Below are 16,652 nucleotides of genomic sequence, written 5' to 3'. Positions count from 1 at the left end.
TAAAATCTTCAATCAAATACGAGTTGGCATGTTGTTGAAGAAAGTAACAACTCCTGGATCATCGTCTTATGTTTATCCTCTGTATCTGGAGTAGACTTAAACAAGATTGTCGCAGTCTTTAAGCAACAAGCATTTCTCAAAATATATTTAAGCATATCTATCTCTTTCTGTGATCCATGCATCCCTGTCCACTTAGTTTCGAGATTCGACCTCAAACATTCAGGAACATAGTTCAACTGATTCTCCAAGCAAACCAGTGGATCGACCACACAACTATCTATATGATCCTGAGATGATCAAACATGAGAGTTTTCCTTAAAGTTTGAATGCAGTAAATTAAACCAAAAGTAAAAGACTATATCGAAAATACTTACATCGTTCAGATCGATCTCTAGCTCTAGTAAATTATGCGAATTTTCGAGAAAACGGACAAGTAACTTTGACCAATTTGCATCACATGGACAAAGCTTCAGATTCTCAAGCTGGTTGAAGAAATTCCCTCACAATAAAAATCCTAGAATAAATAATGATTTAAGCTCAATATGAAAGTGTTCATAGATGAGAGTATATATATAGATGGATGGAAATAAATTACCTCTTCCGCAGAGTTGACTCTTACACATAATGAAAGCCGGTTGACAGATGTGATTGATGTTACAAACTTGTTGATATCGGGGTATGTCGTTTCGATATCCGCCTCCCCTAACTTAGGCATATCTTTAAAATCGTAGGAGTAGCTATCTCTATCTGTAAGTAACTTGAAGTACTTCAAAGGAGTGTTTATGGTTGACTAGGCTTCCAACTGGGTTTAGAATTTTTATAGGGACTTTCAAGATAGATTGATTGTTAGGTTGTTATATTTGGATTGATATTTTGGTTCTTCATTAGTGGGTGTTCTTATTGTTTAATTCAGATTGGTCCCTTAGATTTTGATTTTAGATTTAATACATTTTGACACCAAAAAGTGTTGTTGAATTGTTTGAAACAATATAGGTGAGCAAAGTGTCCTTAGCCGACGAGAGTTGAGGTTAATTTACTTTGTGAACATATCAAACTGGACGTTAATGGTTGCTCGTTTTCTTAGATTCAAACGAAAGTTTAGTGTCTGGAAAATTCATTGCTTAGATAATCAACACTCCAAGAGCGGATGCAATTTTCGTGTTTTGAGTTCAAGAATGGCTTTTAATGCAATCTTATTTAATTGTCTATTCTTTTGCCATGAACCCTGAGGATTCCCTTTACCCGATGTCTTTTACCTATTGATTTACAATCGTTTTTTTTTCGTTTTTTTTTTCTTGTTAATTTCTGAATTTTTGGCCAAAACTCTTTAGCATTCTAGCTTAATCTAAACCATCATAGATTCATAATTTATATCGTATTCACTTGGTCTTTGTGGTTCATTCCGTACATATACTATTGCGTTTGTTAAACACTTGCAGTATATTTTCTAGGAAAAAACACGTGGATCACAAGTTGACGTTGTTGCCGTGGACCAATAAACGAGTGCCCTGTGAATTTTTGGTTAAGATTTTATTTAGGAATATTTTTCATTTCATTTTATTTATATATTTATTTATTTTTGTTTCTGTACTAACTATTTATTTATCCTTCGATTATACGAAAGTGGGCACTACGTCAAAACTAGTCGTTGCCATTATTTCTTTGAAACTGCCGCTTTCTCTCTTCTTCTGATTTCTCTTTCTCAGCTTCCCCAAGCAATCTCCCCTTGATAAAAAAGACTTCATCGAAATAATGATCAGATTGATGGTTATGGTGTTAATTACATAGCCTGTTATTAGTTAGTACATCTCACCAATCAATTTTTTATTAGTATAAGTAAAAAAAAAACATTATTTTAGTTGGGATACATAACCATGTATAGATGTCGATTATATAGCCATCTGTTATATCTTAACTGATCATTGACTTTGCGTTCAGATGACCTATAAATTTTAACATTGTACGGCTGTAAACTTTTTCAAATCTATATAAATAGAATGAGGAAAGATCCGCAAGTTATATTATAAAAGAAGAGGAAAAGATTAGCAAGTTGTCAAAAAACAAAAAGAGAGAGACAAGATCCGCCAGCTACACATGATTAATGTCCATGGCGCCATTCAAAGTCGACCGTTCAATGCTTTTGGGAAATGAGAAACAAAATAGTGGAAGATTATTTAAACAAATTTTGTTTACGAAGACAATCGTGTAGTGCATAAACACGAATACTAAACTCTTGTAATACTCCAAATTGATCGTTGACTTTGTAGTCGCGACAGCCCCTAAGTTTGTCAATGTCTCGTTAACAAATTAGCAATTAGAAACATAGTCAAAATAATCATCTCATTCTCATATCTCTCGTTGCTCAAAAAATCTCTCAGCATCTCTTATGGATTCAAACTCGAATCCCGAGTCAAAGCTCAAATCATTCATCCTTCAAATCAGTAGTTTCAGCGAGAGTTGGAATCCGTATTTAGGTTTCGATCCAGAATGGGATTCTATATCTAAGATGATATCAACTATTACTCAAACAATCTCTCTGGTCAGCTCAATTGATTTCGATTCCCAGCCGGAGTCGAAGCTCATGTCACTCACTAATGAAGCAGTCTATGTCTTCAACTCTATGGATTTGGATTCCCAGCCAGATCCGTTAATGAAGCTTATATCTCTCATTTCTCAAAAGGTCTCACTCGTCAACTCTACGGATCTTATTTCGGAGCAGGACACGGATTCAGCGCCAGACTTGGAGATTTTCATGTTACTCATTCAAGAATCATTTAGTCTAACACCGGAGCCAGAGCTTATATCACTCATCAATCAAATAATTTCCCACGTCGTCTTTCGGCAGCGACAGTCGGAGTCAATGCCTGATTTGGAGGCGGAGCTAGAGCCGGAGCCAGATTCAGAGCCAGAGTCGGAGCCGGAGATTGATCTGGAGATGAATCTCATATCTCTCATTACTCAACTAATCTCTCAACCTATAACTTTATCTCTGAAGATATATCTCATTCCTCAAATAATCTCAATGGTCAGTAAAATGGATTTTGATTTGCAGCCGGAGACGGAATTTGTGTCGCTCACTAATCAAGCAGTCTCGCTCTTCAAGTCTATGGATTTGGATTCCCAGCCGGATCCGTTAAGGAATCTCATATCTCTCATTTCTGAAGAAATTACTCATGCCAAATCTATCCGCGTTTTGAAGCGGAACCAGGACCTGAAATTGAAATTAGGGCGAACGACACTCGAGCCAATGATACTCGCACGACATTTCAATCCTGAAACAGATTCGGGAACAAAGTTTTTGTGGCGGAATTCGAACTCGAGCACAGATTCTGACACAAAGCTTTTGGAGCTGGATTCGAACTCGGACAGATATGTGCACATAAAGCCTTTGGAGCCGGATTCAAACTCGGACACAGATTTGGACCTCTATTGTAAAACAATGAGTCTCGATTCCTATCTTATGTCTCTCGTTGGTGAAACATTGAGACTCGAGCCCGAGCCGAAGTTCATATCACTCATCTATCAAATATTCTCACTCGTCATCTCTATGAATTCAGTGTGGAAGAGGCTTATTTTTCTATACCCTCAAGTACAAGTAAAATTGGAAAAAGGGAAATTTCATGTCATTGAAGAAGTCTCGTGGAGCAGCAAGGGCAAGTGGAAGTGTCTCCCTCTAGACTGGAAGAGAATCCGGATAACAGAAGAAGGCCTTTGCCATATTCACTGTCAAACTTGCAATGTCGACAACCATGGGGAATATGAAAAGGCTCCAGTTATGATCAAACACGCTCTTCATCCAAACCATTCTCTCCAACTTGTCTTGTTGAATGGGGACACAACCAGGGAATGTTACTGTTGCGATAATGATCTGGAAGAGGTATTTTATTATTGCTCAGCTTGCGATTATGCTATGAATATTGCTTGTGTAGAGAAACCAAGAGTCTTGTCTTTGGACCAACCAAAGTGGCATGAGCATACACTTACTCAATTTCCAAGAAAGACTTCTGTAACTTGCAACGTTTGTTCCTTGGCATATTCAAGCTGTCCTTTTTATATATGTCCCCCTTGCGACTTTGTGGTTCACCAAAAGTGTCTCAGCTTACCACGTGTCATAAGGATATCTCGCCATTTCCATCGTATCTATTTTACTCTTTCTTTTGACCAAGGAGTTCGATGTTGTGGTGTTTGTCGTAGAAAGATCGACAATGATTATGGGGGTTATTCTTGCAAAAAGGATGGTTGTTCGTATGTAGCACATTCAAAATGTGCCACACAGAGCAATGTGTGGGATGGTAAAGAACTTGAGGGTGAGCCAGAAGAAGACATCAATGAAATTGAGCCGTTTGTGACGCTAAGAGATGGAAGCATACGACATTTCAGTCATGAACATCATCGTTTGAAACTTGATGAGAACACGAGTAGAGATTACAACGAGAATAAGTTGTGCCAAGCATGCATCACTCCGATATATTTTGGTAACGTCTACTCATGTATGCAATGTGATTTCAGTCTTCACGAAGAATGTGCAAAACTGTCTCGCAAAACACATCACCCAGTACATCCACATCTACTTACTCTAGTGGGAAAATCTGACATTATGGATGCTACGAAATCATGTTCAGTTTGTCCTTGGAAGTGCACAACTGGTTTCTTCTATGAGTGCAGGGAAAGAGAATGTCGTTTTAAGGTACACGTGCAGTGTGCCACAATTTATGAGCCATTAGTCCATGAAAGTCATATGGATCCTTTGTTCTTAACATCGAAACCAGGAGAGGAAAGAAGATGTTGTGTTTGCAAAGAGTTAGGACATTGTTCCACAAATGAAACATTCAATTGCATTGAGTGCGACTTTGCTTTGTGTTTCAAGTGTGCTACTTTACCTCATAAGGTGAGGTATAAGCATGATAAGCATATGCTTACTCTTTCTTATGGAGAGGAAACAAGTACCATACCAAATTGGTGTGAAGTTTGCGAGAAAAAAATAAAATCAAAGGAGCGGTTTTATATGTGTGATGAGTATTGTTGTGTCACCCTTCACATAGAATGTATGCTTGGAGTGGACTTATTATATGAAGCCTGGTTCATTTTGGTTCTACCGCAGTAGCAAGGTAGGCGTTCTACCCAACAATCATCATATGTCAAGACCTATTTGCTCATTTTGTGAGAAGCGTTGTCAACACAAAATAGTTTTCCAATGTTTTGGATTAATATCTTGTTCAACTTCTTGTATTCGTGTTAAGGAGTCTAGAGAGATGACCAAGTATTTTGATTGACATCGCTCGTGTTAATTAAATTTTATTATGTTATATCAAAATATGTAAAAGTATACAGTAAAACCTCTATATATTAATATATTGGGACTTTGAAAGTTTATAAATTTACATGATATTACTTTATGGAATTATTTTCATTCAATAAAAAAAATTGAAAAATATTATATTCAGTCTATAATCTTTTTTTTTTTGAATAAATCCAGTCTGTAATCGCTTAAAACATAATTTGATTTTAACATTAGAACTTTTCTTTAAGTTCAGATTCGTTGTTTAGTGATTAAAGAAGAAAGACATTTTTCATCATTTCCACGGTTCCTCATTTTGCTTCTTTTCTCACTTGATCTGTTTTTTTCTTTTTTTTTTGACAAGGGCTCATTTGATCTGTTTAAAACTCTGTTTTCTGGCGCAATAAGAAAAATTATAGAGGAGTTCTATCGAGATTATAACTTCAAATTTAAAAAAGATTAAAAAAACACTAGAATGTACTAAATTTCTTAATTGTATATCTTAATATTAATCATTATTCATTTATGATATTATTGGGTTTATATTTCTCTATAATTAATTCTAATTTTTTTTATCGTAGTATCTTATAATTTTTTGTTATCTTAGATCTTATAAAAATTATTATCTTAGTATCTTATAAATTTACAAAATTATTTTCTTTAAGAGTAGATTTGGAAAAATGCCTCCTTTATGAGTTTTTGTTTGAGAATACTTTTTTCTGTCAAAAGCTACTTTTTATATATAACCTGAAAAATCTATTAATTTAATTTAAAACATTAAATTAATATTTGATGTAACTAACTAACTGTTTTAAAGATATATTTTATCTTTAATATATTTTAACTGTATAAATAAGTATAAGTCATTCCATTGGAATAAATGTCTCTTGGCCTAGGAGTCGAGTAAAAGGTTAACGGTAGTCTAGATCTGCGACCACACAAACCTTGATGCGTTGTTTTCACTTTTCAGTCTTTTTCCACAATTTGATCACATTAATTTGATAATATGGTTACTATATATGTATGACATATCTATGACTCAATATTTGATATAAACTTAAAATATCATGAAGGTGTATTTCGCGGGATACGTGACGATGTACTTTACGTGGTATGAGACGGTGTACTCCGTAGAGTACATACGTTGTACTCCGTGGGGTACAGGATGTGCAAGACGGGTGTACTCAACGATTATACCGTAGTAACGGTGTATTCTAGAGTTATAGAATACATGACATTGTACTTTGATGGGTATAAAACGGTGTGTTCAATGGCTCTATTGAAATTGAGAATAAACTTGAAAACCATCAGCAAACCCATTGTCAAGATCATCAAGGTTGATAAAAATGGAAGTTGAATCAAAGATAAATGAAAACATCTAGTGACTCCAATCCACAACCAAATACCAATTACCATGATGTTGAAGGTCGAAAAGAAAACATAAACTCTTCGTACATCTCACGCTTACCCTCCATCCCTGGAGCAGTCTTAAACAAGATTTTGCCAGTTAGTAAGCAACAAGCGTTTCTTAAGTTTTTCAAGATAATCTATCTCGTTTTGCGATCCATATATCCATGTCCATGTGAACCTTTCAAGACTCGGTATTGAAGATTGAACAACATAATTTAGTTGATTCTCCAAGCAAGCTGGATCGTCAAAACTAGCTTTATGATCCTGAGATCAAACATGAGAGTTAGGCATGAGTGCTAACTACAGTAAAATCAACCAAAAGAAAAGGACTCTATCGAAAAATATACCTTATTTAGTTTGATCTCGAGCTCACGTAAATTAGGAGAATCCTTGAGTAACCGAGCAAGTAACTTTGACCAGTTTGAATCACATGGACATAGCTTCAAATGTTCAAGTTGTTTGAAACAAATGCCCTCACGATATAAAGCCTGCAACCGATAACGAAAAATTCATCCTCATGGTTTAGTAATTAGTGTTGTAAAATGAGATTGATAGATGGACTGAAATAAATTACCTCTTCGGCGTTAACTTTTACGCATAATGAAAGCCGCTTGACAGATGTGATTGATCTAACAAACTTTCCGATATCAGGGTATGTCGAATCAATATGCGCCTCCTCTAACTTAGGCATATCTTTAAAGACGTAGGAGTAGCTATCATCATCAAGCTCAGTTTCACATTCACCCAAATAATCTGTAAGTTTGAAATATTTCAAAGAAGGAGTGTTTATCACAAGCTCATCAAACGATCCACCTCTTGATATCTTTAGGGTTAGTCTCTGCAAGGACGAGACTGTTATACTTAATGTTTCATCATGGTTATATTCATCCCGTTCCACGACTAGATTCTTGAGAACGGGGCAACTGGAAAGAAGTTGATGAAGAGAATTTGAATCTTTGTAAGTCACCCGCTTTAGGAGCAAATATTTTAAGGAGGGGAGATAAGCCATACGAGGAACATCCACGAGAATCTGGTCTTTCAGTTTCAAGATCACTAACGATTTGCTGATATACAAACTACTCGGCAATTTAGCAGGATTCTCAATACAATAAAGAGGAAAAAGGTTGATGCTTAACTCACGGACGCAGCGGAAAACTGCAATTATAATCCATTGTTTGATATTTTGAGGCTTAATTGATCTCCCCAGGCTAAACTTGAGACGCAAGCTTTCTATGATGGGAGCTCTATGTAATTGCAGATTCAAATTGATGAAACTCCTTAACCGCTGTTCTTCAGAAGCTGAATAATTGGTATTATGGTACTCAAGTTTAGGCAACCACATCCAAAGAAACTCCCATCGCTTTGATAAAATACTTGTGCTTACAGCAATTTTAGTTGGAAGAAACAGCAGTACCTTCACGAGCAAGTCATCAGGCAACCTACTAATCTTGTCCATATCTTCATAATCTCCAAGGTTCGTTTGTATATTCTTTTTTGGTTTTAACCAAGATTCTCTTACTGTTGACATAAACACCGACTCTTAAAATACAAAACACTGATCTATCTTAGTAACCTTCAAGAAGAACAGAGGCAAGGAATAATAAAATAAGAGGAACCGAAAAAAACCTAATAAAATATTCATTGTCGAGTATGCTCTGATATATATGATGCCTAGCCGACATGATTTGGGCCTTATATTTCTATTTTCTAATAGGAAATCCCATGAAGCCCTAATCTCTTTCTAACTCTTTTGCAGAATCAATTTAGTAAACTTAGGCCAAATTAACGTAGAAATAGCTCAACGTAAGAATCTAGATTATAAAGAATTAGAAATAGCTCAACGTAGAGTGAGAGTTGCAGACTGCAAAAACACCACGACCAAAGAACATATAATGCAGTATATATATGTTTTTAATAGGTATCTACAATGAAATAATAAACAAATAAAAAACAAAATAAAGAATAATTTCACACTCTTATTGTTGCAAACTGTTTTTTATCACATAATTATAAGTCTTAAAAAATGGCTTTGTCGAAGCCAAGATCTAAAAGTTGAGAAGAAACTTCCAAACTAATACTATCAAGTTTCATATAAATGAAAACATTATAGTAGTACGAGTTGTTGAACCTCGAAAAGAAAGTAACAACTCCTGGATCATTGTCTCACGTTCTGTCTCTAGAGCTGGCTGAAATAAAATTGTCGCAGTCTTTAAGCAACGAGCATTTCTCAAGATATATTTTGCCAAATCCATCACTTTCAGCGATCCATGTATCCCTGTCCACTTGAAAGTTTGGAGACTCGACAACAAACATTCAGGAACAAAATTCAGTTGATTCTCCAAGGAAACTTGTGGATCCACACAACATTTTGTATGACCCTGAGGTCAAACATAAAAGCTTGGCTTAAATATTATTTAGTATATCAAACCAAAAGAATAGGTCTATATCGAAGAAACTTACTTCATTGAGGGAGACTTCGAGCTCTCGTAAATTAGGAGAATATTTGAGCAACCGGACAAATAGCTTTGACCAATTTGAATCGCATGGACATAGCTTTAGATTCTCAAGCTGGTTGAAGACAATACCATCAGGATATAAAGCCTGCACATGATGATGAAGGAATGAAGCTCAAGAAAACCTGGTTTAGTGTTCTAAAATGAGATTGATAGATAGATGGAAACAGGTTACCTCTTCGGCATTGACTCTTATGCATAATGAAAGCCGCTTGACGGATGTGACTGATCTGACAAACTTGTAGATATCAGGGTATGTCGAACTAATATCTGCCTCCTCCAAGTTGGGCATATCTTTAAAATCGAAGGAGTAGCTATCATCAGCACCATCAGTTTCATATTCACCCTTATAATCTGTAACTTCGAAATACTTCAAAGAAGGAGTGTCTATCACAAGCTCATCAAACTCAGAACCTCTTGATATCTTTAGGGTTAGTCTCAGCAAAGACGGGGCATTTACACTCAATCTCTTAAGTTTATACACTTATTAATTTCAAAAATATCAATGAAACTATACATTTAAACATGGATGTCAAATGTTTTTTTTTTTTTTTGAATTATCTCAAATATTATACTAGTCCGACTGGAAAGAAGAGAAAAATATTATTTGATAATGATTATTAATTTATGATTTTAAGTTAAAGAGGTTTAATGCTATATAGCATTTAACTTTAATTGATATTGAATATATATTTATATATAACTTTATTTATTAATATGTTAACATATAAGTCTCTCAGGAAATGTTGAGCTATTAAAATCAATTGTATAAATATATTTCTATTAATATGTGTAATTATTGACTGTTTTTTTTTTTGAAAAAAAAAGTAGGAGGTAAATAATTGTTGACTGTTCAACCAATTTTATATTAAACTAGATAAGACCCGCCTAAATAGGCGGGTGTATGATATAAATTTATTCAAATATTTATCAATAATATTTAAATTCAATAATATTTAAATTTTAAATAGTAAATAGTAATGTATCTGATATTTAATCTAATAACTTTTGTATTAAATAAAATTTCAATCATACACATTCAATTTTACTTACATTTTAATTATCTGTTTCATTATAATAAACTATCTTGTAGAGTTGTAGGGGATAAAAGTCCCCTATCATTTATTCATAACACAAAAACCTCATTCGCACACTCCGTGGAAACGACATTCCGTTTGTATTCTCTAATAATGTCGGACTTACAACTGTCGGACAAACATCAAATAAATGCATATCGAGCGGTAACTAAAACACATAGTTTGCTAATCCATTCACTATGAGATTAACTTTACTATACACATGAGTAACCCGTACTATGCAGTCCTTACACATTCCATCTTATTGATGATATTTGAATTTTAAATAGTAACGTAACTCACATACTTTTTTAGTATGTAATTTAGTATTTCCTTAAACCAAATTTCAATCTTACAAATTTAATTTTGCAATACAGTTTAAATATCTATTTTACCATAATAAAAAATATAATTTAATTATATACACTCTATCTTATTGTTAGTTTTCTATTTTAGTTAAAAAAATTATAAGTTATTTTTTTAGATATAAACATATAAATTAGTATATGTATATATATTTCTTTTTTTAGTTTCCTATTTTTTTAGGAAAAAGTTAAAAAAAAATCAAACACATGTCAAAATCTTAGATCGTTCAAATAACCATGTGTTATGATCTCGTGAGTTAGTAACTTTCAAAACCGTACTTTATATAATAAGAAGATGTCATTGATATATGTCTTTCCAAAAAGCATTTTGGTCAATATTATTGAATTCAGGAGAGCAAATTATTTTGTTGCTTTCTCGACCCTTATATATTAAACCTTTATCTTCCATGCTTCAAAATCAATAAACTCTTCCTTTCTCTCTATTGTTGATCAAAATGGAAGTGAGAGGCCCAGTGATATGGATGTTGTTAATGTGTTGCATCTTTGGTAACATAATTGGAAGTCATAACAATGATTTTGTGGAAGCCAAGAGCTTTTCTAAATCTAAAGATTTAGAAATCGAGAAGAGACTAAAGACTATCAACAAACCCGCAGTCAAAGTCATCAAGGTTTTTGTATATCTTCACAATCTTGTTGTTGTTCTCTATATATTATACAATTAATATCTTAACCTCTCTATATATATATGGCATTAAATGATAGACCATAGATGGAGAAATATACGGATGTGTGGATTTCTTCAAGCAACCAGCATTTGATCATACTTCTATGAAGAATCACACATACCATTACAAGGTATAATAACTTCCGGTCAACTTTATCTACGTATATTCTTTTACAAACATAAAAAGAGAAGGACATTGATATGTTTGTGTTCGACATGTCTTAGATGCTTTCAATCTGGAAAGGAATGAGAGAAAGAGAGACAAACAATACCGCTTTTGGTTATTTATGGGAGAATGGTGTGGGTGTCCCATTGGTATGGTCCCTATACAAAGAGTCACCAAAGAAGATCTTTTGAGATTAGACTCATTTGGTGATAATCATAAACCCCGTGGTTCTTGGAACACTACCACTTATGATCCTAATGTTGTTCCTCATAAACATCACGTAAGTCACTTCTTTTTATTAGTAAAACAAGATATCAATTCACATTTTGTTATATATATTTATATATTGATAATATTCCTGGCCATTCAATAAAAATGAATGGGATAAGTTTGCGGTAGCTCGAACGAAGAAGAACATAGGAAAGAGGTTCAATGGAGTATCGATGGAAGTTTGTGTAACCGCTCCAAAGGTTAAGCCAGCCCAATGGAGTTCTTCAAGACTTCACTTTCAGATTGGAAATGGTTTCCTTCAAGTTGGTTTCCTTCAAGTTGGTTTGACGGTAAGTCTCTTAGTTTATTTATTTTTCACTGAGCTACGAGTTTTGTTTACTTAATAACTTTAAAAAACATGTATCAATTACAATTTCCTTCAAGTTGGTTCTATTTACTTAATAACATTTTAATACATGTATTAATTGTACTTTTTAATAATAATTTCAAATAACACAAATATTATGTACTAATTCAGGTAAATCCAATGTTGTACGAGGACAAGCAACCTCGGACTTTCGTTTATACAAATGTGAGTCAATCACATAATGCTAGTAAATTCTTTTTCGACTTTTTTTTTTTTTGAACGAATTAACATTGATGGAACAGTCAGGTGGAAGATCATGTTTCAATAACTACTGTGACGCTGGAATGATAGTCATTCGTCATGACTATCCACTTGGTATGGCGCTGCCAGCGTCTATTCGTGGTGCTGAGACAAGTAACTATGCAAAGTTCAATGTATACAAGGTTTTCCTCTTTCTTAATACTAGTCACTGACAAATAATATACTATTTATTATATGAGAATAAGAAAATTCAGGTTTCAATAATAAATATCCAATATTTATTAGAATATTTACAGATTTTGCCATTAATTTTACTTATGTTTATTTTTCAAATTAATATATGCTTTTTTATCAATTATTAAACAAAATTTCAAATAAAATATGATAGAGTATATAGTATTTTGTGTATCTATTAGTATAACAAGATATATATCATAAACCATGATAAACAGAAACATTTATACAAAAATAAAAATTTCGCTAATCTTGATAATTATTAATATACAACCGTTTGTCCAATGATATAAAAGTCGAACATTTTCAATATCATTAATACATTAAAATAATTTAATAATTGTTTTGTACCGCACAAAATGCGGATTATTGTCTAGTGTTTCTTTTAAACAAGGTCTTAATAAAATTAATAGAGAATCGGCTTGGCGATCTCCCTTCTTCTTCTTCTTCTCTTCTTCTTCGTAACGATTAGAGATAGAAGTGGCACAGATAGACGGGGCAGTGAACAAGCTAAAGGAACTTTCAAAATGTCACACAGAAGTGATCTATTAATGATTTAAAACATATTCATTGAAGTGTTTATAACTACTTAACTAATCTTGATATCCTTGTCATATTCGCTATAACAAAAACCACTTAAAGTGTGTATTTTCTATAAATCCGGTGGGGAGGATATCCAGTTTCATTGGGTTTGTCAGCAAGTTAATGAGCTACAATGATCTTGTCAGCCCATTGCAAACCAGGTTCTGCAGTTCATCATCGAAGGGTGGTACACGCATCATCCTAAGACAATAATACAATTTCATCACCTCTTGGGCGATATTTCTTTTTTATATAACATTTTTAACATCATATAATATTAAAACTCATCATTATCATAATCATGTATCAACTACCTAACATGATATCTATCATTATAAAATATCAAATAAGAAATCATCTTAACATAAAAAACCACAACCATCAATTATACGCCTAATTGTGCAACATATAATCCTATGATATATAATTTTTGAATGTAACTGTGTTTTCACATATCATGTACTTACATTAGCTTCTAAAAATCCATTGTTGTGAGCAAAGATGTAACACATCAAAAAATCCATACTACTAGGATTATCGGTTCCATTTTTATCAACATGAGAGTGCAAAGATAAGAAAGCGAAAGAAAGAGAGAATTGAGAAATATCGAAGGAAGAAAGATGAAAGCTTTTAATATAGGATTGAGGAGGCTGATTAAGTAAGTAAACGTAAGAAAGCAATTATCATGTCTAAAAGACATTGTTGATGTAGTCGTTTGAGTGTTTTGTATTAGTCGCAAAGTGGTACATGAGGTAATCAAGAAAGTAGTACAAGAAGTGATAAAGAAAGCTGAGATGAATAATTTCTGACAAGACGCTCAATTACAGAGATGTACGAGCGTTCGTTAAGTTAAATAAAAAACAGAAAGTATATTTATTTGAAGACAAAAAGGAATTTCCGTCAAAACATGATTACGTGCTATTAACCCGACCAAAACAATTCTGTATAAACTTTTCCGCCAAAAACATTTTTCCGTCAAAACAAATTGTCATCAAAATCTTTCCGCCTACAAAAGTCACAAAATTCAGGAATGATTCCTTGAACTGCCAAAAGAATTCTATGAAGTTAGGGAAGGATCCTATTAACTTCAGAAAAGAATCATTTTCGGAAGTTTGAAGAGTTTTTCCTGAATTATTTAGAATATTTTTTGAAACTCATGGAATCTTTCAAGGAATCCTTTCTTGAATTTCATGTTCTTTTTTTGCCTTAATTTTTTTTTTTGTATTTATTCATCATTTTAGTTAAATTATTAATTTACATTTAAAATTTAATTAAAGTCTAAAGTGTTATTTGTGGAACTTTGTAATTGTGGTGCTATAATTGGAAAAGAAAAACATATTCTTTTTGTCAATTGCTAAAAAAATCAACTGTATTATTATATGTATATAAGTTGACTGAATCTATTTGATTGATTATCAGCATAAAAGTCTTTCCAAAAAAGCATTTTTGGTCAACTGTCTTGAATTAAGGAGAACAAACTATTATGTTCCTTCCTCAGCCTCCTCGACCCTTATATATTAAACATGTATCGTCCATGCTTCAAATCAGTAAACTCTCTTTTTGTCTCTATTGTTGAAAAAATGGAAGTGAGAGGCCCAGTGATATGGATGTTCTTAATGTGTTGCATATTTGGTCACTTAATTGTAAGTCATAAGAATGACTTAGTGGAAGCCAAAAGCTTTTCAAAATCTGAAGATTTGGAAATCGAGAAGAGACTACAGACTATCAACAAACCCGCCGTCAAGAACATCAAGGTTTCTTTCTATCTTCACAATCTTTCTGTTGTTCTCTATATATTAATAATACAATAAATATCTTAACCTCTATATATATATATATATATATATATATGGCATTAAATGATAGACCATAGATGGAGAAATATACGGATGTGTGGATTTCTTCAAGCAACCAGCATTTGATCATCCTTCTATGAAGAATCACACATACCATTACAAGGTATAAAATAACTGCTGATCAGCTTTATCTACGTATATTCTTTTATAAACATAAAAAGAAAAGGACAGTGATATGTTTGTGTTCGACATGTCTTAGATGCGTCTAATCTGGAAAGAAATGGGAGAAAGAGAGACAAACAATACTGCTTTTGGTTACTTATGGGAGAATGGTGTGGGTTGTCCCATTGGTACAGTCCCTATGCAAAGAGTCACCAAAGACGATCTTTTAAGATTAGACTCATTTGGTGATAATCATAAACCCTGTGGTTCTTGGAACACTACCACTTATGATCCTAATAATGTTGTTCATTACAACCAACATCGTGTAAGTCACTTCTTTTTATTAATAAAACAAGATTATCAATTCACATTTTGATATATATTGATAATATTCCTGGGCATTCAATTCACAGTTTGCGGTAGCTCGAACGAAGAACATAGGAAGGAGGTTCAATGGAGCAACGATGGAACTTTGTATAACCGCTCCTAAGGTTAAGCCAACCCAATTCAGTGCTTCAAGACTTCACATTCAGATGGGAAGGGATTTCCTCCAAGCCGGTTTGACTGTAAGTCGCTTAGTTTATTTATTTTGCATTGAGCTACGACTTCTGTTTACTTAATAACTTTAAAAAACATGTGTTAATTATACTTTTTAATAAATTAATGATTTCAAATAAAACAAATATTGTTTACTATTCAGGTAAATCCAGTATTGTACAAGGACAAGCAACCTCGAACTTTTGTCTATACAGATGTGAGTCAGTCACATTATTCTAGTCAATTCTTTTTCTAATATTTTTTTTGAATATATATATATATATATGAAAGAATTAACATGGATGGAACAGTCAAATGGAAACTCATGTTACAATACCAACTGCAACGTTGGAATAGTACTTATTCGTCATGACATTGCACTTGGTATGTCATTGGTGCCAGTGTCTACTCGTGGTGATTGGCCAAAATACTATACAAAGATCGGTCTAGTCAAGGTTTTCTCTTATAAAATACTATTTCCTGACAAATTGTATCCTATTTATTATTTAAAAAAAAATCGGGTTTGAGTGCGACTAACCATTCAAAAGTTCGACAAACATAAAAGTAATGTCTTAATTTTCTGGTAATAGGAGAGAAAAAATGGAAATTGGTGGTTGCAAATGGGTGGTAATTATGAGCCAGTAAATATTGGATTTTGGCCGGGGCATAGGTTTCAACAAAGCTATGGAAATTATGTCGAGTGGGGTGGAGAAGTGTACAGGGCATCACTGCCGAGTCCTCAAATGGGATATGGATATTTTCCAATTCAGGATAAAAATTATGATGCATATATCCAACACATATCCATACGCGACCGTTATTATAACATAGACCGCAATGTGGACTATCTCGAAGACTATTCAGACGATAATCGAGGCTATCAAGTGATAGACACCCGAGATCCTATACATAGGGCCGGTCATATAATCTTTTATGGTGGTCCAGGAAATATCTAGAAACGATAGGATCTTTATAATATAAAATTAAAACATTGCATCGACTTGATTTTA

General features: G+C 33.4%; 5 protein-coding genes across 6 annotated transcripts; 3 read left to right on the top strand and 2 right to left on the bottom strand.

Moving 5' to 3' along the window:
• Positions 1 to 8: 8 nt before the first annotated feature.
• Positions 9 to 751, bottom strand: AT4G15075 (FBD-like domain family protein; the record flags this gene model as incomplete). Its single annotated transcript, NM_148325.2, has 3 exons — positions 596 to 751; positions 375 to 482; positions 9 to 287 (listed from the first exon to the last, which is right to left on the bottom strand). The coding sequence occupies exons 1-3, from the start codon at positions 713 to 715 to the stop codon at positions 9 to 11; spliced, it is 507 nt and encodes a 168-aa protein (NP_680691.1). The 5' UTR covers positions 716 to 751.
• Positions 752 to 2,386: 1,635 nt separating this feature from the next.
• Positions 2,387 to 5,104, top strand: AT4G15070 (Cysteine/Histidine-rich C1 domain family protein; the record flags this gene model as incomplete). The annotated part of the gene is made up of 2 exons (NM_117594.1): positions 2,387 to 3,848; positions 3,897 to 5,104. 2 exons carry the CDS (start codon positions 2,387 to 2,389, stop codon positions 5,102 to 5,104), a joined length of 2,670 nt encoding a protein of 889 aa, NP_193243.1.
• A 1,662-nt stretch (positions 5,105 to 6,766) lies between these two features.
• Positions 6,767 to 9,493, bottom strand: AT4G15060 (FBD, F-box/LRR protein; the record flags this gene model as incomplete). 2 transcript variants are annotated; one of them, NM_117593.3, is made up of 6 exons in its annotated part: positions 6,767 to 6,952; positions 7,036 to 7,077; positions 7,263 to 8,146; positions 8,817 to 9,066; positions 9,149 to 9,289; positions 9,377 to 9,493. In NM_117593.3, the coding sequence occupies 6 exons, from the start codon at positions 9,491 to 9,493 to the stop codon at positions 6,767 to 6,769; spliced, it is 1,620 nt and encodes a 539-aa protein (NP_193242.3). The 2 variants fall into 2 exon arrangements, with proteins under 2 accessions (NP_193242.3, NP_001328179.1); NM_001340990.1 differs by lacking the exons at positions 8,817 to 9,066; positions 9,149 to 9,289; positions 9,377 to 9,493 and having other exon boundaries at positions 7,036 to 7,176; positions 7,263 to 8,216.
• Positions 9,494 to 11,097: 1,604 nt separating this feature from the next.
• On the top strand, positions 11,098 to 12,543 carry AT4G15056 (uncharacterized protein; the record flags this gene model as incomplete). The annotated part of the gene is made up of 5 exons (NM_148324.1): positions 11,098 to 11,271; positions 11,366 to 11,458; positions 11,553 to 11,642; positions 11,904 to 12,053; positions 12,373 to 12,543. 5 exons carry the CDS (start codon positions 11,098 to 11,100, stop codon positions 12,541 to 12,543), a joined length of 678 nt encoding a protein of 225 aa, NP_680690.1.
• Positions 12,544 to 14,693: 2,150 nt separating this feature from the next.
• On the top strand, positions 14,694 to 16,598 carry AT4G15053 (NEP-interacting protein, putative (DUF239); the record flags this gene model as incomplete). Its single annotated transcript, NM_148323.5, has 7 exons — positions 14,694 to 14,901; positions 15,014 to 15,106; positions 15,203 to 15,430; positions 15,519 to 15,671; positions 15,806 to 15,859; positions 15,954 to 16,097; positions 16,233 to 16,598. Exons 1-7 carry the CDS (start codon positions 14,728 to 14,730, stop codon positions 16,596 to 16,598), a joined length of 1,212 nt encoding a protein of 403 aa, NP_680689.2. The 5' UTR covers positions 14,694 to 14,727.
• Between the last annotated feature and the right edge of the window lie 54 nt (positions 16,599 to 16,652).

Source organism: Arabidopsis thaliana, chromosome 4 (genome assembly GCF_000001735.4).
Source record: "Arabidopsis thaliana chromosome 4, partial sequence".
Lineage (NCBI taxonomy): Eukaryota > Viridiplantae > Streptophyta > Magnoliopsida > Brassicales > Brassicaceae > Arabidopsis > Arabidopsis thaliana.
This window is presented reverse-complemented; position numbering and strand designations above follow the sequence as displayed.